Source organism: Ranitomeya variabilis, chromosome 1 (assembly GCF_051348905.1).
Source record: "Ranitomeya variabilis isolate aRanVar5 chromosome 1, aRanVar5.hap1, whole genome shotgun sequence".
In the NCBI taxonomy this organism is placed as follows: domain Eukaryota; kingdom Metazoa; phylum Chordata; class Amphibia; order Anura; family Dendrobatidae; genus Ranitomeya; species Ranitomeya variabilis.
Window position 1 is genome coordinate 593025561 of NC_135232.1, and position 26003 is coordinate 593051563.

General features: G+C 43.5%; 1 protein-coding gene across 1 annotated transcript in view; it reads left to right on the plus strand.

Annotated features, from left to right (window-relative positions):
- Window positions 1-2347: 2347 nt before the first annotated feature.
- The window catches only part of CA14 (carbonic anhydrase 14), a 29559-nt gene continuing 5903 nt past the window's right edge, over window positions 2348-26003 (plus strand). Inside the window, exons 1-4 of the mRNA XM_077258451.1 lie at window positions 2348-2532; window positions 6674-6694; window positions 16757-16936; window positions 21051-21193. Coding sequence (XP_077114566.1) covers window positions 2352-2532; window positions 6674-6694; window positions 16757-16936; window positions 21051-21193 — 525 coding nt within the window. The 5' untranslated portion in view covers window positions 2348-2351. The remainder of the gene's footprint in view (window positions 2533-6673; window positions 6695-16756; window positions 16937-21050; window positions 21194-26003) is intronic.

A 26003-nucleotide genomic window follows, 5' to 3' on the forward strand; every position in this document is an offset into this window, starting at 1 on the left:
TAGTTATTGCCAACACCTGTTAGGTGCCACAGGTAAGTTACAGGTGCTGTTAATTACACTAATTAGAGAAGCATCACATGATTTTTCAAAAGGTGCCAATACTTTTGTCCACCCCCTTTTTTATGTTTGGTGTGGAATTATATCCAATTTGGATTTAGAACAATTATTTTTGTGTTTTTTTCATTTAAGACAAATTAAATGAAGATAATAATACCAAATAATTTGTGTTTGCAATCATTTTCAGGAAGAAACTGAGTATTATGTGACAGAATTGCAGGGGTGTCAATACATTTGGCCACAACTGTATGTACACAGTGACTGCACCAGCAGAATAGTGAGTGCAGCTCTGGGGTATAATACAGGATGTAACTCGGGATCAGTGCAGGATCAGTAATGTAATGTATGTACACAGTGACTCCACCAGCAGAATAGTGAGTGCAGCTCTTGGGTATAATACAGGCTGTAACTCAGGATCAGTACAGGATCAGTAATGTAATGTATGTACACAGTGACTGCACCAGCAGAATAGTGAGTGCAGCTCTTGGGTATAATACAGGCTGTAACTCAGGATCAGTACAGGATCAGTAATGTAATGTATGTACACAGTGACTCCACCAGCAGAATAGTGAGTGCAGCTCTGGAGTATAATACAGGATGTAACTCAGGATCAGTACAGGATCAGTAATGTAATGTATGTACACAGTGACTCCACCAGCAGAATAGTGAGTGCAGCTCTGGAGTATAATACAGGATGTAACTCAGGATCAGTACAGGATCAGTAATGTAATGTATGTACACAGTGACTACACCAGCAGAATAGTGAGTGCAGCTCTGGAGTATAATACAGGATGTAACTCAGGATCAGTACAGGATCAGTAATGTAATGTATGTACACAGTGACTGCACCAGCAGAATAGTGAGTGCAGCTCTGGAGTATAATGCAGGATGTACATTAACTCAGGATCAGTACAGGATAAGTAATGTAATGTATGTACACAGTGACTGCACCAGCAGAATAGTGAGTGCAGCTCTGGAGTATAATACAGGATGTACATTAACTCAGGATCAGTACAGGATAAGTAATGTAATGTATGTACACAGTGACTGCACCAGCAGAATAGTGAGTGCAGCTCTGGAGTATAATACAGGATGTACATTAACTCAGGATCAGTACAGGATAAGTAATGTAATGTATGTACACAGTGGCTGCACCAGCAGAATAGTGGCTGCTGAGGGTAGCTGTCCTGATGGCAGCGGAGCAGGCATACAATGATTGCTTGAATGTCAGCAGCGCTGTTCTTACAGCATACGCAGCCCGGCATCCTTGTCCGCAGCCAAGTTTTGCCAGAGTTTATATTACATGGTACGAGCAGCATTCACAGCCACTTAAGGTGAAGAAACCCTTTAAAGGAGATGGACTGCAAGCGGTATCGGAAAGGCCTTATATTGAATGTTAAACACGTGAATATTTTGTTGCCTTTGAAGTCTGTTAATATAGATACACATAGGTCCGCACAGGAGCTGTATACATTTGATTTTTTAATTTAGACTTCATGCAGAATTTCTACATTTTTTTAAATGCAAGATGCAATGGAGCGATAATAAACATTTGCATGTTCTGTGCATGTACAGATATGAATGTCAATGATAAGCCCGGTCCTAGATTGCCATTTTTCTTGCAGTCGGCTCCTGTTCCTGTGTTACCTGTGATGTCCAGCAGAGGGTGCACTCCTACATTCTGATCCTGATCTCCAGCACTCTGCCAGTAGACCCCGGAGATCACAGCATGGAGGGACACAGGTAGGTGACTTTTCTGGGTTGGGAAGCTGCGTCAGCTGCGCTTTTCTGCTGCTGCAGTACAGTAGGGGTGTAATTTGGGGTCTTGGACTACAAGCAGCCTCACAGTCCAACCTGGTCCAATACAGTCTCCCAGTAGCATCATACAAAGCACCTGTCAGTTTCAGCTGTGGATTTCCACCACGGATTTCACGTAAAATCCGCAACTTTTTTGATTGCTATCATTATCGCGGGCGCTATCACCCAACATATCTATAGGGGAATCCATCCCAGCACATAACTAGCCTGTCATGCCATTCAGGGACCCGGGAAAGCTGGATGATTACTAATATCATAAGCATTCTGTGCCATCCAGGAGGCTGGGAAAGTTGGGTGCGATCTCCCCTATGCCTATTTCCTCCATATACATGAGGCCATGTGTCCAGTGGTGCCCTCCACACACACGGTGCGGGCTCCTCCAGCTGACTGGTCCCCAGCCCTGCCCCTCAGACCCTGCCCATTCAGGACCACCTTATAAAGAGACGTGCGGTGCAGAAAAGCCTCTGTGAGTTTCAATGAGGTTGGAGTTTCCGAGTTGCCAGACCAGAAAGCTCAGCGCATTGTCAGAGCGTCCGCAGCGGAGGAGCAGCGCACGAGCCCCCGCAGCCGACATGTCTGCCGGTAGCACCTACGGGAGGTCCGGGATGCTGACGTGCTGTGTATTCCTCCTGAGGATCGCTCAGTCAGCGGTAGCAGGTGTGTACGGAGCGCGCCGACGTGATATGGTGTCTGCCCTTCAAAGACGCTGTCTCCTTCAAACGCATTAAAGGCCGAGCAGTGCAGATGTAGCAGAGCTGGATTTGTCAGGAGGTGCTATATGGCACTGCAAGGCGTAACGTGCCGGATCTCAGTGAAGGCAAACCCGGTGCTGCTCAATGACAAGTCCAGCTCTCCTACATCTGTACCTAAAATTGGCGCACGGTCGGGAATGGGGCCCAGCGTGCAACATACGTGCAGTGTCCAGGTGCGCAAGGGGAAGGGGAAGCCCCCGGAGGGCTGTAGTTTCGTTACATGGTGTATAGCAGAGCCTTATCTGAGCCTGGGAAAGCTGGGTGGCTACTGATGCAGCGGCCATTACTAGGGATGTGGGTATATATAAGTATACAGCGTTGCTGCGGTGATTCTCGTCAGCCCCCGTCCCCCTCTTTATCTTCCCGCACTTAATCTTCCTGGACTCTTAATTAACATTCTACAGTCAGGGAGATTAAACTTTCGGGATCGGACGGATTAAACTTTGGAACTTCCCATCATTCCCGTAAGGGTTTCTCCGGGGCCGACATGTACGTCTGACGCACTAGGAAAAAGATGCAGAAATGGCGCAGACTTCATATATTGTGTACCCCCCTTTCAGGGAGTCCTGGAGTGCCCCTCTCACAAAGCTCTCCTGCATCAGTATCTAGAGGGAAAGGATTGGAGCTGTCACTGGCTGATAACAGGGAGCAATAGATTGTATGGTGAGAAGAGAGCTTCACTGACACACTGTGACAAAGCCATCAGCTGTGTGAGGAGCTTAGCCTCTGGGTGTATATAAGAATGCTTCCATTCAACAACAGCAAGTGGTGATCTTAATATAATGCAAAGTAAATGGGAAAGTTCATGGTGCTAACAGAGAGGGTCAATAGGCAGCCATGTGCCCCAAGGAGACGTCTTCAGAGGAGGCCGAGGAGTAATACCACAATGATCCCCCGCCGAGACCAGAAAGTGTCCACGGGGGGCTCAGGGGATGAGAAGACGAGGAGGATGCTGGTGCCCGGCCAAAATGGTCTCTGTCCATTCATAATGGTGCCACCTCTTTGTTTTGTGTGGGAAAGTCTGTGCAATGCCAGGGAGGCACGCGGGGGAGAAGACGGGGGCAGTCCGGAGACTCCCATAGAGAAAAAGTCCCCCCAAGCGCAGATACCCCCAAGATCAGGACTGTAATGGATGCTGCACTGCTGTATTCTGTCTTATTAGGTCTGTCTGCTGCGCAACAGCGCCAAAGACCAACTCGGCTCTGCTAGATCCTGCTGGAGACTAAAATATTACTAGGGCTCAGATACGCAGCTCAGCAGACAGTATCACACAGGATAGAATTAGATACACAGCTCAGCAGACAGTATCACACAGGATAGGATTAGATACGCAGCTCAGCAGACAGTATCACACAGGATAGAATTAGATACACAGCTCAGCAGACAGTATCACACAGGATAGGATTAGATACACAGCTCAGCAGACAGTATCACACAGGATAGAATTAGATACACAGCTCAGCAGACAGTATCACACAGGATAGGATTAGATACGCAGCTCAGCAGACAGTATCACACAGGATAGAATTAGATACACAGCTCAGCAGACAGTATCACACAGGATAGGATTAGATACACGGCTCAGCAGACAGTATCACACAGGATAGGATTAGATACACAGCTCAGCAGACAGTATCACACAGGATAGGATTAGATACACAGCTCAGCAGTCAGTATAACACAAGATAGGATTAGCTACACAGCTCAGCAGACAGTATCACACAAGATAGGATTAGATACACGGCTCAGCAGTCAGTATCACACAGGATAGGATGAGATACACGGCTCAGCAGACAGTATAACACAGGATAGGATTAGATACACATCTCAGCAGACAGTATCACACAGGATAGGATTAGATACACGGCTCAGCAGACAGTATCACACAGGATAGGATTAGATACACAGCTCAGCAGTCAGTATCACATAGGATAGGATTAGATACACGGCTCAGCAGACAGTATCACACAGGATAGGATTAGATACACAGCTCAGCAGTCAGTATCACACAGGATAGGATTAGATACACGGCTCAGCAGTCAGTATCACACAGGATAGGATTAGATACACGGCTCAGCATACAGTATCACACAGGATAGGATAATATACAAAGCTCAGCAGACAGTATCACACATGATAGGATTAGATACACGGCTCAGCAGTCAGTATCACACAGGATAGGATTAGATACGCAGCTCATCAGACAGTATCACACAGGATGGGATTAGATACACGGCTCAGCAGACCGTATCACATATGGTGGGATTAGATACACAACTCAGCAGTCAGTATCACACAGAGGATAGGATTAGATACACAGCTCAGCAGACAGTATCACACAGGATAGGATTAGATACACGGCTCAGCAGACAGTATCACACAGGATAGGATTAGATACACAGCTCAGCAGACAGTATCACACAGGATAGGATTAGATACACGGCTCAGCAGACAGTATCACACAGGATAGGATTAGATACACGGCTCAGCAGACAGTATCACACAGGACAGGATTAGATACACGGCTCAGCAGACAGTATCACACAGGATAGGATTAGATACGCAGCTCATCAGACAGTATCACACAGGATGGGATTAGATACACGGCTCAGCAGACCGTATCACATATGGTGGGATACATGTGTGATAGGGTTTCAGTGGCCACACAGTATACACCATTCCTGATCTTGAGCCGTGTAGCCTTCCTGGCACTGTCAAATACCCCATGTGTCTGTCACGGAGGAGGCTGTAGACATGTGACCTGGTGGCCATGTTTTCGGTTGGTCATTAGTCCTGGGTTGCCCTTTGTACAGTAATTAGAGCTCGTTAGTGGGGGAGGAGGTGAAAACAATACCAGCTCTTGTTTTACGCTGATTACTGGCTGAAATATTTTCCGTCCTCAGTTGCCAGTACATCATTACAGCTGATAGTCGCTCCCTTAAAGGGGGTATTTGGTTGGGGTAACCCTTCTTTTTGTTGACCCCTCTTCATCTTTGTGACCTCAGAACACCTTAGGCTAAATTCACAAAGCCTAAAGCCCTGCAGAGTGCCTGAATCACTACTGAGCATGTGCGACCAATCTGCATACATGTTTATAGGAGTGGTCGCACATGCTCAGTAGCACTCCATTCACACAGGGATCTTTCACAGGTTTATCAGGCATGTTAACAGCTGAACCCAGCAGAGATCACACACATCATCTATTCTGTATGTAGAGGATAAATGTGGTTTATGGGATAGCCCCTTTAAAGGGAGTGTGACTGATATTGAGGGATCGGTTGTTACATAGGGGCTATGTCACATTATAGCAGCCATATCTGTCATCCATTCACAGGGCAGAATAGCTGACTGATTGTATTTAATGTATCATCTGACCGATCATTTACCAGATGTGGAAAGTGGGGCCCTGTATACATTGGATTTTGTTTTGTTGGAGGCCCATGATCATGAACTTAAGTAGCAATCTATGAGGTCAAAGCGCACTGTTCTGGCCTGCTCATCGGCCTCCAAAACTTCTGTGATGTAGTATCATTGTGTTCCAGATTTTCCACCCCATGAATTGGTAGGATCCAAGATGATAAGCCGATTGCAGTGATTCAAGCCTTGCAACCATAGCGCGCTTGATAAAATCATTGGCCATCCATTGGTTTTATCAGGTGCCCGAAACCCTGAAGAGCAGAAAGCTGGGCACACAGGACAGAGAGTGGGTTCTACTCCTGGGTTTATGGTGCCCAATAAAACCATGGATTTTAACAGACACTGTATGGTGTGAGGCTTCAATCACTGTGGTAGGCTTATCATCCTGGATTATACCAATTCCAGAGGTGGGGGTGATGTCAAATCTTTACTGTTATATTACTACGTCACAGACATGACAGATGTTTTTGGGGGTCCATGAGCAGAAAGCTGGGTGTCAAGCTCACTCTCTGAGCTGTGTGCCTAAAGAGGGCCTTCAAACAGGGGCAGAAAACCTTTTTAACCAGTTGATTGTGGTTGTTTTTGATGATGATGATGACCATCGTTTTTGTTTTTTTTTTGCCCTCTAGGTGCTTCGTGGACTTATACAGGTGAGAAGTGATGTTTCACAAATATATAACATACCTTATGTAGATGGGGGAGCAAGACCTAGGATGTCATGGGAGGTCTTCTAGACATTCATCATGGCTGACCCTCCAGTGATCTCATATTGGTAGAGTATGATTTCAGCCAGGAGATGCAGAGCTCCTGCTAAAATGATGTTGTGACGAATCCTAGAAATGAGTCCGTGGCACGGAGGGGTGCAGAGAGATGAGACCGAGGCACGGAGGATTGCGTAGAGATGAGACCGAGGCACGGAAGATTGCGTAGAGATGAGTCCGAGGCATGGAGAGATGAGTTGGGGGTGCGGAGGGGTGCTGAGAGATGATTCCCGGGGGGCGACAGATGAGTCCGGGGCACGGAGGGCTGCGGACAGATGAGTCCGGGGAGAGGAGGGCTGCGGACAGATGAGTCCGGGGCGCGGAGGGTTGCGGACAGATGAGTCCGGGGCACGGAAGGTTGCGGACAGATGAGTCCAGGGCGTGGAGAGATGAGTCCGGGGTGCAGAGAGATGACTCGGGGCGCAGAGGGGTCCGGAGAGATGAGTCGGGGGCGTGGAGGGGTGGGGAGAGATGAGTCGGGGGCGTGGAGGGGTGGGGAGAGATGAGTCGGGGGTGCGGACAGATGAGTCGGGGGACGCAGATGGGTGCGGAGAGATGAGTCCGGGGTGCGGAGAGATGAGTCCGGGGCAAGGAGGGGTGCGAAGAGATGAGTCCGCGGCGCGGAGGGGTGCGGGAGATGAGTCCAGGGCGCGGAGGGGTGCGGAGAGATGAGTCGGGGGCGCGGAGAGATGAGTCGGGGCCGCGGAGGGGTGCGGAGAGGTGAGTCGGGGGTGCGGAGAGATGAGTCCGGGGCGCGGAGGGAAGCTGAGAGATGAGTCCAGGGCACGGAAGGGTGTGGAGAGATTAGTATCGGCCACAGAGGGATGGGGAGTCATGACTCTGGGGTGTGGAGGGATGTTTAATTGACAAGTCTACAAATAAGGAATGAAGTTGTTAATCAAGCTGACCTGGGCATGGAGCAGCCTGAGGGACCTGCCCAGCAGATTCTTCCCTCTATGCCCAGCTCTTCTTTTTAACCTGTGGGGTACATCCTATCTCTCTGTAAGGTGGGAGGCAGCGTACTTCACACCCTAGCCATGATCCCGCTAGTCACTCTTCTCTGCACATTCTCCCTATTATCTCTTCAGTCTAGAATCTAGACAAAGACACCTCTCACTTTCTGTCCTGATATGTGTGACGAGTCTGGCACTATTTTTGGGTCCTGTCTATATTTAGGGCACCCTTGTGAAGGTGAATGAGAGCTTGGATGCAGGCGTCCTGCAGTAAGAGAGGCTTCCCTGGATTTATTATATATTTCATGTGTAGGGTCAGGAGGGGGTAAGGGGGTGTTCACAAGGGCAGATTCAAGATCCCTTATTACTTAACAACTAGGGGTTCATTTCCTGCATCCAAATTAGCCTAGAGATAAAGGGGTCCATTCAGATGTAAATGGCCCACCATCCATGAGCTGAACGTCCCCTCCTTCGACACTGCCAACATAAACAATGGAGGACTTGGAGGGCGGCCATAAAAAGAGGACACAATGGAGAGGCAGCTGTCATGTCGTGATGCCTTTTAGTGTTAGATTTTCCCAAGATATTTCCATTTATATTATAAGATGGGGGTCATGGAATTAAGGGAAGGGTTTGGTGCCCATCACCCCCATCCTCAAAGAATGATTCTAACTCATTACATGAATGAGTTACTTCTCTCTTGAAATACTCTGTGCTGCTGGTGGACCTTTCTTTATCTGTCTTTGGTGATCTTACAACAGGCCCCCGATCTTCCCCTGATTTTATAGTTATGTAGTTTACGGAGATCACATTAATAGATAGGCCCAAAAGAACCAGTCCTGAAATACTCTGTGTTGCTGAGGAATCTGCCCTATGTCCTCCGACTCGTCCCCATTGTGTAAATTCAGTAGCATTTAGTTAAAGCCGGAACTTTGTTCCTCAGTCATGGACTAATAATGGGTGATCATACAACATAGCCGCCTCCGCCCCAGTGCGAGTCACGTGGCCCCTGTTTGGTCGGAAGCCCTAATTTTCCTGTTCCCTTTTGCTTCATTTGTTTCTCTGATGTTCTGCACCCACATGATTCTCCTAATTATATGGGGCCCAAGTGCGCTCATCACACCCCCTGATCCTATATTCTGTGCACAGAAGACCGCCATCCGTGACCCACACAATGGGCAGTGACACTGGACCCCAGTCCCCCATGAATCTAGCAGCTGATAATATATATATATATATATGTATATATATATATATATAGTATATATGTGTAATGTATATACAGTACAGACCAAAAGTTTGGACACCCCTTCTCATTTAAAGATTTCTCTGTATTTTCATGGCTATTAAGATTGTACATTCACACTGAAGGCATCAAAACTATGAATTAACACATGTGAATTATATACTTAACAACAAAGTGTGAAACAACTGAAATTATGTCTTATATTCTAGGTTCTTCAAAGTAGCCACCTTTTGCTTTGATGACTGCTTTGCACACTCTTGACATTCTCTTGATGAGCTTCAAGAGGTAGTCACCAGAAATAATCTTCCAACAATCTTGAAGGAGTTCCCAGAGATGCTTAGCACTTGTTGGCCCTTTTGCCTTCACTCTGTGGTCCAGCTCACCCCAAACCATCTCGATTGGATTGTGGTCTGGTGACTGTGGAGGCCAGGTCATCTGGTGTAGCACCCCATCACTCTCCTTCTTGGTCAAATAGCCCTTACACAGCCTGGAGGTGTGTTTGGGGTCATTGTCCTGTTGAAAAATAAATGATGGTCCAACTAAATGCAAACCGGATGGAACAGCATGCCACTGCAAGATTCTGTGGTAGCCATGTGGTTCAGTATGCCTTCAATTTTGAATAAATCCCCGACAGTGTCACCAGCAAAGCACCCCCACACCATCACACCTCCTCCATGCTTCACGGTGGGAACCAGGCATGTAGAGTCCATCCGTTCACCCTTTTCTGCTTTGCACAAAGACACGGTGGTTGGAACCAAAGATCTAAAATTTGGACTCATCTGACCAAAGCACAGATTTCCACTGGTCTAATGTCCATTCCTTGTGTTCTTTAGCCCAAACAAGTCTCTTCTGCTTGTTGCCTGTCCTTAGCAGTGGTTTCCTAGCAGCTATTTTACCATGAAGGCTGTTGTGAACTATACTTCTTGGCTCCCTCTTGTGGTCACTAGTGATTTGGCACTTGGATTGTCTTTTACCAGGTTGGTACTCACCTGCTTCGTTAGGCCTGGGGTGTTGCTATTTAAACTTCCTGGATTCTCAGTCCAGTGCCTGGCATCGTTGTAATCAGTTCATTTCTGTTTGCTCCTGTCTTCAGGTCCTGGTTCTTTGCAAGATAAGCTAAGTCCTGCTTTCTTATTTTTTGTTATTTTGCTTTGTTCATATTTTTGTCCAGCTTGTACAATATGTGATTCCTGATATTGCTGGAAGCTCTAGGGGGCTGATATTCTCCCCCCTCACCGTTAGTCGGTTTGGGGGTTCTTGGATATTCAGCGTGGATATTTTGCAGGGTTTTTTGCTGACCATATAAGTCATCTTACTATTTTCTGCTATTAGTCAGTGGGCCTCTCTTTGCTAAAATCTAGTTCATTCTTACGTTTGTCTTTTCTTCTTACCTCACCGTTATTATTTGTTGGGGGCTTGTATTACTTTGGGGTCTTTTCTCTGGAGGCAAGAGAGGTCTTATTTTCCCTGATAGGGTTAGTTAGTTCTCCGGCTGGCGCGAGACGTCTAGGATCAACGTAGGCACGTTCCCCGGCTACTGTTAGTGTTTGTGCTAGGATCAGGTATATGGTCAGCCTAGTTACCACGTTCCTATGAGCTGGTATTTATGTTTGCAGACTTTTGCTGTAATCTCTGAGATCCTTGCCATTGGGATCATAACAGTATGCCAGGCCATGAATAGTTAATGCATTGCAGAAGTGGGATTAAAAGAAAAGGAGTTCTGAGGTTTTTTTTTTCTCCTCTTTCTTCCTTCCCCTTTTTCTCAGAGTGGCTGTAAGCTTTGCTGCAGACATGAATGTTCAGACCTTGATTACTAGTGTGGATCAGCTTGCTGCACGAGTGCAGAGCATTCAGGATTTTGTTGTTAGCAGTCCTATGTCTGAGCCTAAGATACCTATTCCTGAGCTGTTGTCTGGAGATCGATTTAAATTTAGGAATTTTAGGAATAATTGTAAATTGTTTCTATCTTTGAAACCTCGTTCGTCTGGAGATTCAGCTCAGCAAGTTAAAATTATTATCTCCTTTTAGCGTGGCGACCCTCAGGATTGGGCTTTCTCGTTAGCGCCAGGAGATCCGGCATTGGCGGATGTCGATGCGTTTTTTCTGGCGCTCGGATTGCTTTATGAGGAGCCTAATCTTGAAATTCAGGCAGAAAAAGCTCTACTGGCTATCTCTCAGGGCCAGGATGAAGCCGAAGTGTATTGCCAAAAATTTCGGAAATGGTCCGTGCTTACTCAATGGAATGAATGTGCTCTGGCCGCAAATTTCAGAAATGGCCTTTCTGAAGCCATTAAGAATGTGATGGTGGGTTTCACAATTCCTACAAGTCTGAATGATTCTATGGCGCTGGCTATTCAGATTGATCGGCGTTTGCGGGAGCGCAAATCCGCTAATCCTCTGGCGGTGTTGTCTGAACAGACACCTGTTTCAATGCAATGTGATAGAATCCTGACTAGAACCGAACGACAAAATCATAGACGACAGAATGGGCTGTGTTTTTACTGTGGTGATTCTACACATGTTATATCAGCATGCTCTAAACGCCTAACCAAGGTTGTCAGTCCTGTCTCCATTGGTAATTTGCAGCCTAAATTTATTTTGTCTGTGACTTTAATTTGTTCATTGTCTTCCTACCCTGTTATGGCGTTTGTGGATTCAGGTGCTGCCCTGAGTCTTATGGACTTGTCGTTTGCCAAGCGCTGCGGTTTTGTCCTGGAGCCTTTAAAAATTCCTATTCCTCTCAGAGGAATTGATGCTACGCCACTGGCGGAAAATAAACCGCAGTTTTGGACACAAGTGACCATGTGCATGACTCCTGAACATCGGGAGGTGATTCGTTTTCTTGTTCTGCATAAAATGAGTGATTTGGTCGTGTTAGGTCTGCCATGGTTACAGACCCATAATCCTGTTTTGGATTGGAAGGCTATGTCTGTGTCGAGTTGGGGTTGTCAGGGAATTCATTGCGATTCTCCGCCGGTGTCTATTGCTACTTCTACTCCTTCAGAGGTTCCTGAGTATTTGTGTGACTATCAGGATGTATTCAGTGAGTCCAGGTCCAGTGATCTTCCTCCTCATAGGGACTGTGACTGCGCTATAGATTTGATTCCTGGCAGCAAATTTCCTAAGGGACGATTATTTAATTTGTCTGTACCCGAGCATGCCGCGATGCGTTCTTATGTCAAGGAGTCTTTGGAGAAGGGGCATATTCGTCCATCCTCTTCCCCTCTTGGTGCGGGATTCTTTTTTGTGGCCAAGAAGGACGGGTCTTTGAGACCTTGTATAGACTATCGGCTTCTGAATAAAATCACTGTTAAGTTTCAGTATCCTTTGCCACTATTGTCAGACTTGTTTGCTCGGATTAAGGGTGCCAAGTGGTTCACCAAGATAGATCTTCGTGGTGCGTACAACCTTGTGCGCATTAGGCAGGGAGATGAATGGAAAACTGCATTCAATACGCCCGAAGGTCATTTTGAATACTTGGTGATGCCCTTTGGGCTCTCTAATGCTCCTTCAGTGTTTCAGTCCTTTATGCATGATATCTTCCGGAAGTATCTGGATAAATTTATGATTGTTTATCTGGATGATATTCTGGTTTTCTCGGATGATTGGGATTCTCATGTAAAGCAGGTCAGGATGGTGTTTCAGGTTTTGCGTGATAATGCTTTGTTTGTGAAGGGCTCAAAGTGTCTCTTTGGAGTGCAGAAGATTTCCTTTTTGGGTTTTATTTTCTCCCCTTCTGCTGTGGAGATGGACCCAGTCAAGGTCCGAGCTATTCATGATTGGACTCAGCCCACGGCTGTTAAGAGTCTTCAGAAGTTCTTGGGGTTTGCTAATTTCTACCGTCGCTTTATCGCTAATTTTTCTAGCGTTGTTAAACCTTTGACGGATATGACCAAGAAAGGTTCTGATGTGGCTAATTGGGCCCCTGCAGCCGTGGAGGCCTTCCAGGAGCTGAAGCGCCGGTTTACTTCGGCGCCTGTTTTGTGCCAGCCTGATGTCTCACTTCCCTTTCAGGTTGAAGTGGATGCTTCTGAGATCGGTGCTGGGGCTGTTTTGTCGCAGAGAGGCTCTGGTTGCTCTGTGATGAGACCATGTGTCTTTTTCTCTAGGAAGTTTTCGCCTGCTGAGCGGAACTATGATGTTGGTAATCGGGAGTTGTTGGCCATGAAGTGGGCATTTGAGGAGTGGCGTCATTGGCTCGAGGGTGCTAAGCATCGTGTGGTGGTCTTGACTGATCACAAAAATCTGATGTATCTCGAGTCTGCTAAGCGCCTGAGTCCTAGACAGGCTCGTTGGTCATTGTTTTTCTCTCGTTTTGACTTTGTGGTCTCGTACCTGCCTGGTTCGAAGAATGTTAAGGCTGATGCTCTTTCTAGGAGCTTTGTGCCTGACTCTCCTGGAGTCTCGGAGCCAGCTGGTATTCTTAAAGAGGGAGTAATCGTGTCGGCCATATCTCCTGATTTGCGACGTGTGTTGCAGAGATTTCAGGCTGGTAGACCTGACTCTTGTCCACCCGACAGACTGTTTGTTCCTGATAAATGGACCAGCAAAGTCATTTCCGAGGTTCATTCCTCGGTGTTGGCAGGGCATCCGGGAATTTTTTGTACCCGAGATTTGGTGGCTAGGTCCTTTTGGTGGCCTTCCTTGTCACGGGATGTGCGGTCATTTGTGCAGTCCTGTGGGACTTGTGCTCGGGCTAAGCCTTGTTGTTCTCGTGCTAGCGGGTTGCTTCTGCCCTTGCCCGTCCCGAAGAGGCCTTGGACACACATTTCCATGGATTTCATTTCTGATCTTCCGGTGTCTCAGGGAATGTCTGTCATCTGGGTGGTGTGTGATCGTTTTTCCAAGATGGTCCATTTGGTACCCTTGCCTAAGTTGCCTTCCTCTTCCGATCTGGTTCCTTTGTTTTTTCAGAATGTGGTTCGTTTACACGGCATTCCGGAGAATATCGTGTCCGACAGAGGGTCCCAGTTTGTGTCCAGATTCTGGCGATCTTTTTGTGCTAGAATGGGCATTGATTTGTCGTTTTCATCTGCCTTCCATCCTCAGACTAATGGTCAAACGGAGCGAACTAATCAGACACTGGAGGCTTATTTGAGATGTTTTGTTTCTGCGGACAAGGATGATTGGGTGACCTTCTTGCCATTGGCGGAGTTTGCCCTTAATAATCGGGCTAGTTCCGCTACTTTGGTTTCGCCATTCTTCTGCAACTCTGGTTTTCATCCTCGTTTCTCCTCGGGTCATGTTGAGTCTTCTGACTGTCCTGGGGTGGATTCCGTGGTGGATAGGTTGCAGCGGATTTGGAATCATGTGGTGGACAACTTGAAGTTGTCAAAGGAGAAGGCTCAGCGTTTTGCCAACCGCCGCCGCGGTGTGGGCCCCCGACTTCGTGTTGGGGATTTGGTTTGGTTGTCTTCTCGGTATGTCCCTCTGAAGGTTTCCTCTCCTAAGTTTAAGCCTCGCTTTATTGGTCCTTATAAAATTTTGGAAGTTCTTAACCCGGTTTCTTTTCGTTTGGATCTTCCGGTGTCGTTTGCCATTCACAACGTGTTCCATAGGTCTTTGTTGCGGCGGTATGTTGTGCCTGTGGTTCCTGCTGTTGAGCCTCCTGCTCCGGTGTTGGTTGAGGGCGAGTTGGAGTACGTGGTAGAGAAGATCTTGGATTCTCGTCTCTCTAGACGGAGGCTTCAGTATTTGGTCAAATGGAAGGGCTATGGTCAGGAGGATAATTCCTGGGTGGCCGCCTCTGATGTTCATGCGGCCGATTTGGTTCGTGCCTTCCAAGCTGCTCATCCTGGTCGCCCTGGTGGTCTTGGTGAGGGTTCGGTGACCCCTCCTTAAAGGGGGGGTACTGTTGTGAACTATACTTCTTGGCTCCCTCTTGTGGTCACTAGTGATTTGGCACTTGGATTGTCTTTTACCAGGTTGGTACTCACCTGCTTCGTTAGGCCTGGGGTGTTGCTATTTAAACTTCCTGGATTCTCAGTCCAGTGCCTGGCATCGTTGTAATCAGTTCATTTCTGTTTGCTCCTGTCTTCAGGTCCTGGTTCTTTGCAAGATAAGCTAAGTCCTGCTTTCTTATTTTTTGTTATTTTGCTTTGTTCATATTTTTGTCCAGCTTGTACAATATGTGATTCCTGATATTGCTGGAAGCTCTAGGGGGCTGATATTCTCCCCCCTCACCGTTAGTCGGTTTGGGGGTTCTTGGATATTCAGCGTGGATATTTTGCAGGGTTTTTTGCTGACCATATAAGTCATCTTATTATTTTCTGCTATTAGTCAGTGGGCCTCTCTTTGCTAAAATCTAGTTCATTCTTACGTTTGTCTTTTCTTCTTACCTCACCGTTATTATTTGTTGGGGGCTTGTATTACTTTGGGGTCTTTTCTCTGGAGGCAAGAGAGGTCTTATTTTCCCTGATAGGGTTAGTTAGTTCTCCGGCTGGCGCGAGACGTCTAGGATCAACGTAGGCACGTTCCCCGGCTACTGTTAGTGTTTGTGCTAGGATCAGGTATATGGTCAGCCTAGTTACCACGTTCCTATGAGCTGGTATTTATGTTTGCAGACTTTTGCTGTAATCTCTGAGATCCTTGCCATTGGGATCATAACAGAAGGCCTGCTGCACAAAGTCTCCTCTTAACAGTTGTTGTAGAGATGTGTCTGCTGCTAGAACTCTGTGTAGCATTGAACTGGTCTCTAATCTGCGCTGCTGTTAACCTGCGATTTCTGAGGCTGGTGACTCGGATAAATTTATCCTCAGAAGCAGAGGTGACTTTTGGTCTTCCTTTCCTGGGCGGTCCTCATGTGAACCAGTTTCTTTGTAGCGCTTGATGGTTTTTGCAACTGTACTTGGGGACACTTTCAATGTTTTCCCAATTTTTCGGACTCTGACCTTCATTTCTTAAAGTAATGATGGCCACTCGTTTTTCTTTACTTAGCTGCTTTTTTCTTGCCACAAATTCTAACAGTCTATTCAGTAGGACTATCAGCTGGGTATCCACCAGACTTCTGCTCAACACAACTGATGGTCCCAACCCCATTATAAGGCAATAAATCAAACTTATTAAACCTGACAGGGCACACCTGTGAAGTGAAAACCATTTCCGGTGACTACCTCTTGAAGCTCATCAAGAGAATGCCAAGAGTGTGCAAAGCAGTCATCAAAGCAAAAGGTGGCTACTTTGAAGAACCTAGAATATAAGACATATTTTCAGTTGTTTCACACTTGTTTGTTTAGTATATAATTCCACATGTGTTAATTCATAGTTTTGATGCCTTCAGTGTGAATGTACAATTTTCATAGTCATGAAAATACAGAAAAGTCTTTAAATGAGAAGGTGTGTCCAAACTTTTGGTCTGTACTGTATATACTGACTAATAGTATTTAGGAAGGAATGTGGCTTCATCTCTGACTCAGCAAATGTTACCTGTGCCCGGGCTTCTGGTCGTTGCGGCCATGGAGGGGGCAGATAAAAATAAACTGCTATATACTGTATTACAGGACTGTGATTGATATTTCATTGTGACTAACGGGGGCAGCTTCCAAAAAACGGCTCCAAATAAAGGGAAAGAAGTCACAAGGTATCAACCTTCCCAAACCAGCTATCTAATTGGGCCCAAAAGGGGGCCGACGCCATACTAATGCTATAAATGTACAGTGGGAGGTGTAATAAGGGGGCACATACTTTTCTCCATATGGTATATGACTGAAAAATTGGATTCCTCTTCTCATTAGTCACAATTTTCTCTACCAGGTGACCATGGGCAGGAGCATTGGGCCGAGTCTTATCCGGAGTGTGGTGGGTCGGCCCAGTCCCCCATCAATATTAAGACGGCAGACGTGTCGTATGATGGCACCTTACCTCCTATACGTCCAGAGGGATACAGCTCTCCGGGTGGTGCCCCATTCACCCTCAGTAACAACGGACACACAGGTAACTGGGGCATGACATGGGTTCTCTATATGGCACTATTAAGTGGGCAGTATATGGCGGTATTTTATGGGCACTGTATGGCAGTGTTACATGGGCATTGTATGGTGGCATTGTATGGTGGCATTGTATAGCAGCATTATAGGCAGTGTACGGCAGTATTACATGAGCAACATATGGCGCTATTATTTGGGCACTGTATGGTGGTATTACATATGCATTGTATTGTGGTAGTGTACGGGCAGTATATAGCAGAATTATATGAGCAATATATGGCGCTTATATATGGGCACTGTATGGCGGTATTATATATGCATTGTATGGTGGTAGTGTATGGGCAGTATATGGCAGAATTATATGAGCAATATATGGCGCTTATATATGGGCACTGTATGGTGGTATTACATAGGCATTGTAAGGTGGTATTACATAGACATTGTATGGCAGTATTACATGAGCAACATATGGCGCTTTTATGTGGGCAGTATATAGCCGTATTAAATGAGTACTTTATGGCAGTAATATATCAGCAGTGTATGGCAGTTTTATATGGTCACTGTATTATGTGGGCGGTATGGAGCTTTTATGTGGGCAGTATATAGCTGTATTCTTTGAGCACCGTATTGCGACATTATATGGGCACTGTATGACAATAATAAATGGGCAGTGTATAGTAGTATTTGGTCAGTGTATGGCATTATTATGGGGTCAGTGTATAATGGTATTATGTGGGTACTATATGGTAGTATTTCTTCAGTGTATTGTGGTATATTGGCAGTGTATGGTAGTATAAGAGCAGTGTGTGGCGGCATTACATACACACTGTATGGCGGTATTATATGGGCACTGAATTACATTAATAAATGGGCAGTGTATAGTTGTATTTGGTCAATGTATTAGGTATTATGGGGTCAGTGTATAATGGTATTATGTGGGTATTATATAGCAGTATTACATTTTCAGTGTATTGTGGTATTATATTGGCATTGTATGGTAATATAAGAGCAGTGTATGGCGGTATTACATGCACACTGTATGGTGGCATTATGTTTGCACTATATTGTGGTATTAATGTGTTTTGATAAGAGTTGGATAATATCACATAATACTCAAGGCAAAGTGAAGAATCAGCCGTTTTGAGGTCTTTTCCATTAATTTAGATTAACATTTCTTTTTCCACTACTGAATTGAAAGATATTTTACCAATACAAAGATGCTTCGTCTTTCCCCAGGCTCACATCCAGCTCCGTAATGGATTGTTTTTCTTCTGCACTGTCAAAGAAAATGGAATTTAGATTAAAATATTACATATTAGTGTTGTCTAGAATTATAAAAACATGCCAGCTTTCTTCCATATACTGCCCCACATCTATCAGTTGGTCTAGTCTGGTATTGCAGCTCAGCTCGGGTGAAGTGAAGGGGACTGAGCTACAATACCACACATAACCTTACGCAGACATGGTGAGATTTTAGAAAAAAAATCCATATTTTGAACCCCTTACGGCCTATGTTGTATATTGCGGTCACAGGTCGGGTCTGTGTGTAAGGAGCAGGCTTATGAGCTGAACCCCCTCTATCCATGGTGGATGCCGGCTGTGTTATACTGCCAGCACCTACCTCTACCAGCAATGGCCGAAGCGACTCTGACCACTCCTGTTTAACCACTTAGATGTCAATCGTTGACATTAACCTTTTTAATGATTGCTAAGTGGTGGGGTACCCAATTGGCCCCCCCAAAGACACAGTGGTGGGGTGACGATGTGTCACTATGCCATTCTGGAGCCTTCACTGGATGCCCCTTAGCTCCATTTAGCTGACCTGTTACATCTGTTCATGGGTATTTTTGGCAAAATTTGTAAGACGGCCATTATGGACCTGTATATACAAAACCAGGTGGTCACAAGCTGAAGAGATTATCTATTCTCAGAGACACAACTATGCGCCCACTTAGGGGGTTAATTTGAGGAACTTCCATGGGAAACACATCCAGTCCCTAAAGGGGTTGTCTCATGAGGCAGACATAAATCTATAAAAGCCATTGAATATAATGGCTTCCTCTCAGGCTGTGAAGGATGTTTCACCTGATAAGCATGGCTTCCTTTGTTAAAGAGAAGTCCAAATACCTGTGGGCTTACCCCTAGCAAAGATCACAATAGACGACAAACAGCTCCATTTTATTAGCTAGTTAGATGATAAAGCTTCCACTGTTACTATTGTCATTTGTTATCTTTCTACTAATTAGCCATTCTTATTTTTTGATTTGTTTATTGGCCGGACACAATGGAGTCATTTAGAGACTGTCCAGGAGGTCACCGTCCTCACAAAACATTTTAGGCCTCATTTTTCTCCACTGCCTAATAGCTAAATTCTGTGTTACCCATAGCATATCAGAGAACAGCTTTTATTTTTCCACAGCAGTTTGAAAAATGTAAGCTGGTCTCTGATTGCTACAGGCAACAGCCTGTCTTCCTGAGTGTGAATTTTGCATCCTATAGTGACTTCATTACTATGTTTACACTGTGCATGTACCTAATTAATGAGCCTGTTCCTGGAAACAATCGATGTGTGTGTGTATTGAGCAGGCGCAGCTCTTATGTCCTGCCATATACGGCAGATGTCAACCAGGGGTGAAAGAAACAGCGCCTCTCCTTAGCCATGGGCTGTGTCTGGTATTGCATCTCGTCCCTATTCCACTGAATGCTGAGAAACCAGGCAGAGCCGATATACAACATTACATTGTCACTGGTCGCACTGCTGGGTATTTCCATTACGGTTTATGGAAACGCAGTGGTTGTGTTCCCGCTGATTCTCCCAGCAGAAGATGAGCCAAAGATTGTGCTCCATCTACCAGGTCACATTCCTATTAGTCGGCACAAGATTAATACAAATGGCCTTAAAAGGGTTATTCCCATCTTCATAAATGGATTTTGTTGGATAGAGCTTGTAAATACAATCAGTTTGGCAATTTACTGCTTACTACAATTTTCAGCCGTTCTTGAGATATTAACACTTTTTTTTTCTTTTGTTTACAGTTTGTTGCCTTGGAGACCGACCACCGAAGCTAGACAGCGGAACATACCTAGTGCTTACAAGATACATAGTGCTTACAAGCTCTTTTCTGTTAATCTTGTAAGTAATATTGTGAAGCTGGCCAGGATCACTGGAGCGTGCAGTTACCTCCTAATCCCGGCTAGCTTCAGTGCACTGCTTACAACATAGACAGCAGCGGTGGTCGGTCTCCTAGGCAATGAGATGGAAATAAAAAAAAGCATTTATAGCTCAAGAATGGTTGAAATTTTAAAAAGCAGTAAATTGCAAAAGTGCTTGTTTTTTAAGCTCTAACAATATCCATATACACAGATCGTAATAACCATTTAAAGTGGAAAATATAGACTTTATGCTTAAAATTCTTTTGTTATCGGGTATCAGCCTTATTATCTAGCCAGTGCTATATTCAGGTCATATCTGTTTAAGCAGACAGGCGCTGATAGATGCCCATGTCAGGTGTACGGGTCTGGATGAGTACATGCGGTACGTCCAATGCGTTACTGACGGGATCGAGTGATAAAAGGTCGCGGTACAACCATCCGAAATATGTGAGGATGAGATGGGCTGGTGACATATATTTTGTTGGTTAATCTTGGCACAGGGGAATGAAGACAAAAAGCTTGCTGGCCCAGATCCTGGAGGAATCCAGGATGAGAGGCTCTGTCAGGAGATGCTACTGCGGGGACAATTATCACTTTGTAAAGGATAGAATAGTGTGTGGCCTGGGAGCTAGAAGTGCGGGCAATAAAAAGGGACATTCAATGAGGGTGTAAAGGGTGAGAACGAGCCTTTTGTAGAGGAAATTGGGGCTGGCAATAGACACAGGGCTGGATTTGAAGCCGAATTGTAGGGAAAAAACCAAACAGTAATCTGCTCTTAAACATATATCTCTGGGGCCCACCGGGGTCCTCAATAGTGGTCCTCCATAGTGCGGAGATGGCATTGATGAGAGGAGTCATTGTAACTTATACATTTACACAGGCCGTTCCCATAGAAAATAAACTGTGGGAAAGTCTGGTTAAAACAATACGAGACTAATGATTAACCACCTTGTTCTGATTTACTCCAGTAAAGCTTTCTCTACCGCCATCGATGCGACTCCGCGGATTGCCAAACAATTATACTGCTGTCCAGCTTCACCTCCACTGGGGGAGCACATCTAACCCCGAAGGGTCCGAGCACCAACTAGATGGGAAAATGTCACCCGCAGAGGTAAGGTTCAACACTGCCCCCTGTGGACACTACTTTAATTACAATAATATTGTACTCTGGATTTAATACTGCCTCCCCCATGTACAAGAGTATATCTACTATAATACTGCCAACTATGTACAAGAATATAACTACTATAATACTGCCCCCTATGTACAAGAATATAACTACTATAATACTGCACCCTATGTACAAGAATATAACTACAATAATACTGCCCGTATGTACAAGAATATAACTACTATAATACTGCTCCTATGTACAAGAATATAACTACCATAATACTGCTCCCTATGTACAAGAATATAACTACTATAATACTGCTCCTGTGTACAAGAATATAACTACTATAATACTGCTCCCTATATACAAGAATATAACTACTATAATACTGCCCCTATGTACAAGAATATAACTATTATAATACTGCTCCCTATGTACAAGAATATAACTACTATAATACTGCCCCCTATGGACAAGAATATAACTACTATAATACTGCCCCTATGTACAAGAATATAACTACTATAATACTGCTCCCTATGTACAAGAATATAACTACTATAATACTGCTCCCATGTACAAGACTATAACTACTATAATACTGCCCCCTATGGACAAGAATATAACTACTATAATACTGGCCCTATGTACAAGAATATAACTACTATAATACTGCTCCTATGTACAAGAATATAACTACTATAATACTGTTTTTATGTACAAGAATATAACTACTATAATACTGCCCCTATGTACAAGAATATAACTATTATAATACTGCTCCCATGTACAAGAATATAACTACTATAACACTGCCCCCTATGGACAAGAATATAACTACTATAATACTGCCCCTATGTACAAGAATATATCTACTATAATGCTGCCAACTATGTACAAGAATTTAACTCCTATAATACTGCTCCTATGTACAAGAATATAACTACTATAACACTGCCCCCTATGTACAAGAATATAAATACTATAATACTGCTCTCATGTACAAGAATATAACTACTATAATACTGCCCCCATATACAAGAATATAACTACTATAATACTGCCCCTATGTACAAGAATATATCTACTATAATGCTGCCAACTATGTACAAGAATTTAACTCCTATAATACTGCTCCTATGTACAAGAATATAACTACTATAACACTGCCCCCTATGTACAAGAATATAAATACTATAATACTGCTCTCATGTACAAGAATATAACTACTATAATACTGCCCCCTATGGACAAGAATATAACTACTATAATACTGCCCCTATGTACAAGAATATAACTATTATAATACTGCTCCCATGTACAAGAATATAACTACTATAACACTGCCCCCTATGGACAAGAATATAACTACTATAATACTGCCCCTATGTACAAGAATATATCTACTATAATGCTGCCAACTATGTACAAGAATTTAACTCCTATAATACTGCTCCTATGTACAAGAATATAACTACTATAACACTGCCCCCTATGTACAAGAATATAACTATTATAATACTGCTCCCATGTACAAGAATATAACTACTATAACACTGCCCCCTATGGACAAGAATATAACTACTATAATACTGCCCCTATGTACAAGAATATATCTACTATAATGCTGCCAACTATGTACAAGAATTTAACTCCTATAATACTGCTCCTATGTACAAGAATATAACTACTATAACACTGCCCCCTATGTACAAGAATATAAATACTATAATACTGCTCTCATGTACAAGAATATAACTACTATAATACTGCCCCCTATGGACAAGAATATAACTACTATAATACTGCCCCTATGTACAAGAATATAACTATTATAATACTGCTCCCATGTACAACAATATAACTACTATAACACTGACCCCTATGGACAAGAATATAACTACTATAATACTGCCTCTATGTACAAGAATATAACTCCTATAATACTGCTCCTATGTAATAGAATATAACTACTATAATGCTGCCCCTATGTACAAGAATATAACTAATATAATACTGCCCCTATGTACAAGAATATAACTACTATAATACGGCTCCCTATGTACAAGAATATAACTACTATAATACTGCTCCTATGTACAAGAATATAACTACTATAATACTGCCTTTATGTACAAGAATATAACTATTATAATACTGCTCCTATGTACAAGAATATAACTACTATAATACTGCCTTTATGTACAAGAATATAACTACTATAATACTGCTCCTATGTACAAGAATATAACTACTATAATACTGCCTTTATGTACAAGAATATAACTACTATAATACTGCTCCTATGTACAAGAATATAACTACTATAACACTGCTCCTATGTACAAGAATATAACTACTATAATACTGCCCCCTATGTGCAAGAATATAACTACTATAATACTGCCCCTATGTGCAAGAATATAACTACTATAATACTGCTCCTATCTACAAGAATATAACTACTATATTACTGCTCCTATGTACAAGAATATAACTACTATAATACTGCTCCTGTGTACAAGAATATAACTACTATAATACTGCCCCTATGTACAAGAATATAACTACTATAAAAACGGCTCCCTATGTACAAGAATATAACTACTATAATACTGTTCCTATGTACAAGAATATAACTACTATAATACTGCTCCTATGCACAAGAATATAACTACTATAATACTGCCTTTATGTACAGGAATATAACTACTATAATACTGCTCCTATGTACAAGAATATAACTACTATAATACTGCTCCTATGTACAATAATATAACTACTATAATACAGCTCCTATGTACAAGAATATAACTACTATAATACTGCCCCCTATGTACAAGAATATAACTACTATAATTCTGCCCGTATGTACAAGAATATAACTACTATAATACGGCTCCCTATGTACAAGAATATAACTACTATAATACTGCTCCTGTGTACAAGAATATAACTACTGCATCTCAAAAACATTTCCAGAATTCGCCCTTTTCTTACTTTCGACTCTGCAAAAACTCTTACTGTCTCACTTATTCATTCTCGTCTGGACTATTGTAACTCTCTACTAATTGGCCTACCTTTTACCAGACTCTCCCCGCTCCAATCTGTCCTGAATGCTGCTGCCAGGATCATATTCCTCGCCAACCGTTACACCGATGCCTCTACCTTGTGCCAGTCATTACACTGGCTACCCATCCAATCCAGAATCCAGTACAAAACTACTACCCTCATCCACAAAGCACTCCATGGCTCAGCACCACCCTACATCTCCTCTCTGGTCTCAGTCTACCAACCTACCCGTGCCCTCCGCTCTGCTAATGACCTCAGGTTAGCATCCTCAATAATCAGAACCTCCCACTCCCGTCTCCAAGACTTTACACGTGCGGCGCCGATTCTTTGGAATGCACTACCTAGGTTAATACAATTAATCCCCAATCCCCACAGTTTTAAGCGTGCACTAAAAACTCATTTGTTCAGATTGGCCTACCGCCTCAACGCATTAACCTAATTATCCCTGTGTGGCCTATTAATAAAAAACAACAACATAATCACGTTCCTCCATCATGTTCTCATACACTTTATGCAGTTAATAGCCTCTGTGTCTGTACTGTTACATACTTAGGCAGTTAACTGGTTCATGCAGCTTTACATGAACACCCGAGCCTTACACTATGGCTGGTCCAAATAACTAAAGCAATTGTTACCATCCACCTCTTGTGTCTCCCCTTTTCCTCATAGATTGTAAGCTTGCGAGCAGCAGGGCCCTCATTCCTCCTGGTATCTGTTTTGAACTGTGATTTCTGTTATGCTGTAATGTCTGTTGTCTGTATAAGTCCCCTCTATAAGTTGTAAAGCGCTGCGGAATATGTTGGCGCTATATAAATAAAATTATTATTATTATTATTATTATTATTAACTACTATAATACTGCTCCTATGTACAAGAATATAACTACTATAATACTGCTCCTATGTACAAGAATATAACTACTATAATACTGCTCCTATGTACAAGAATATAACTACTATAATACTGCCACTATGTACAAGAATATAACTACTATAATACTGCTCCTATGTACAAGAATATAACTACTATAATACTGTCCCTATGTACAAGAATATAACTACTACAATACGGCTCCCTATGTACAAGAATATAACTACTATAATACTGCTGGTATGTACAAGAATATAACTACTATAATACTGCTCCTATGTACAAGAATATAACTACTATAATACTGCCCCCTATGTGCAAGAATATAACTACTATAATACTGCCCCTATGTACAAGAATGAAACTACTATAATAGTGATGTTATGTACAAGAATATAACTACTACAATACTGATCCAAGAATATAAGTAATATTTAGGATTAAGCTTCACCTTAGTATTCTTGGTAGAGATATGGAAATGTCAAGGCTACTTTTGTGTGAAAGCTCATAATCTTATCACACGGTTTGCAGCACTAAGTTCACATCAACTAAATCTTTTTTAAATGTTTATCCCATCTGCCTTATCCATAACTGCCAACAGCTCCGTCAGCCAGGACTCAGACTATGGAAGAATAACCTGAAGGCTACATGCCAATAGCATCAGATGTGTCCCATAATGCACATGTTAAATACATAAAATTGGGGTAAAAAAATGTTTTGTCAGGTCACCATGTTTCTCTTTAGTAGAGAACTTTGATCCAACAAATGGACTAGAATTGGATATATGAAGCCCAGTCTACCCATCACATGAGCTGAGAACCATGTGTGGGTCTTGTTTCATGGTAATATAATGTATGTACACATT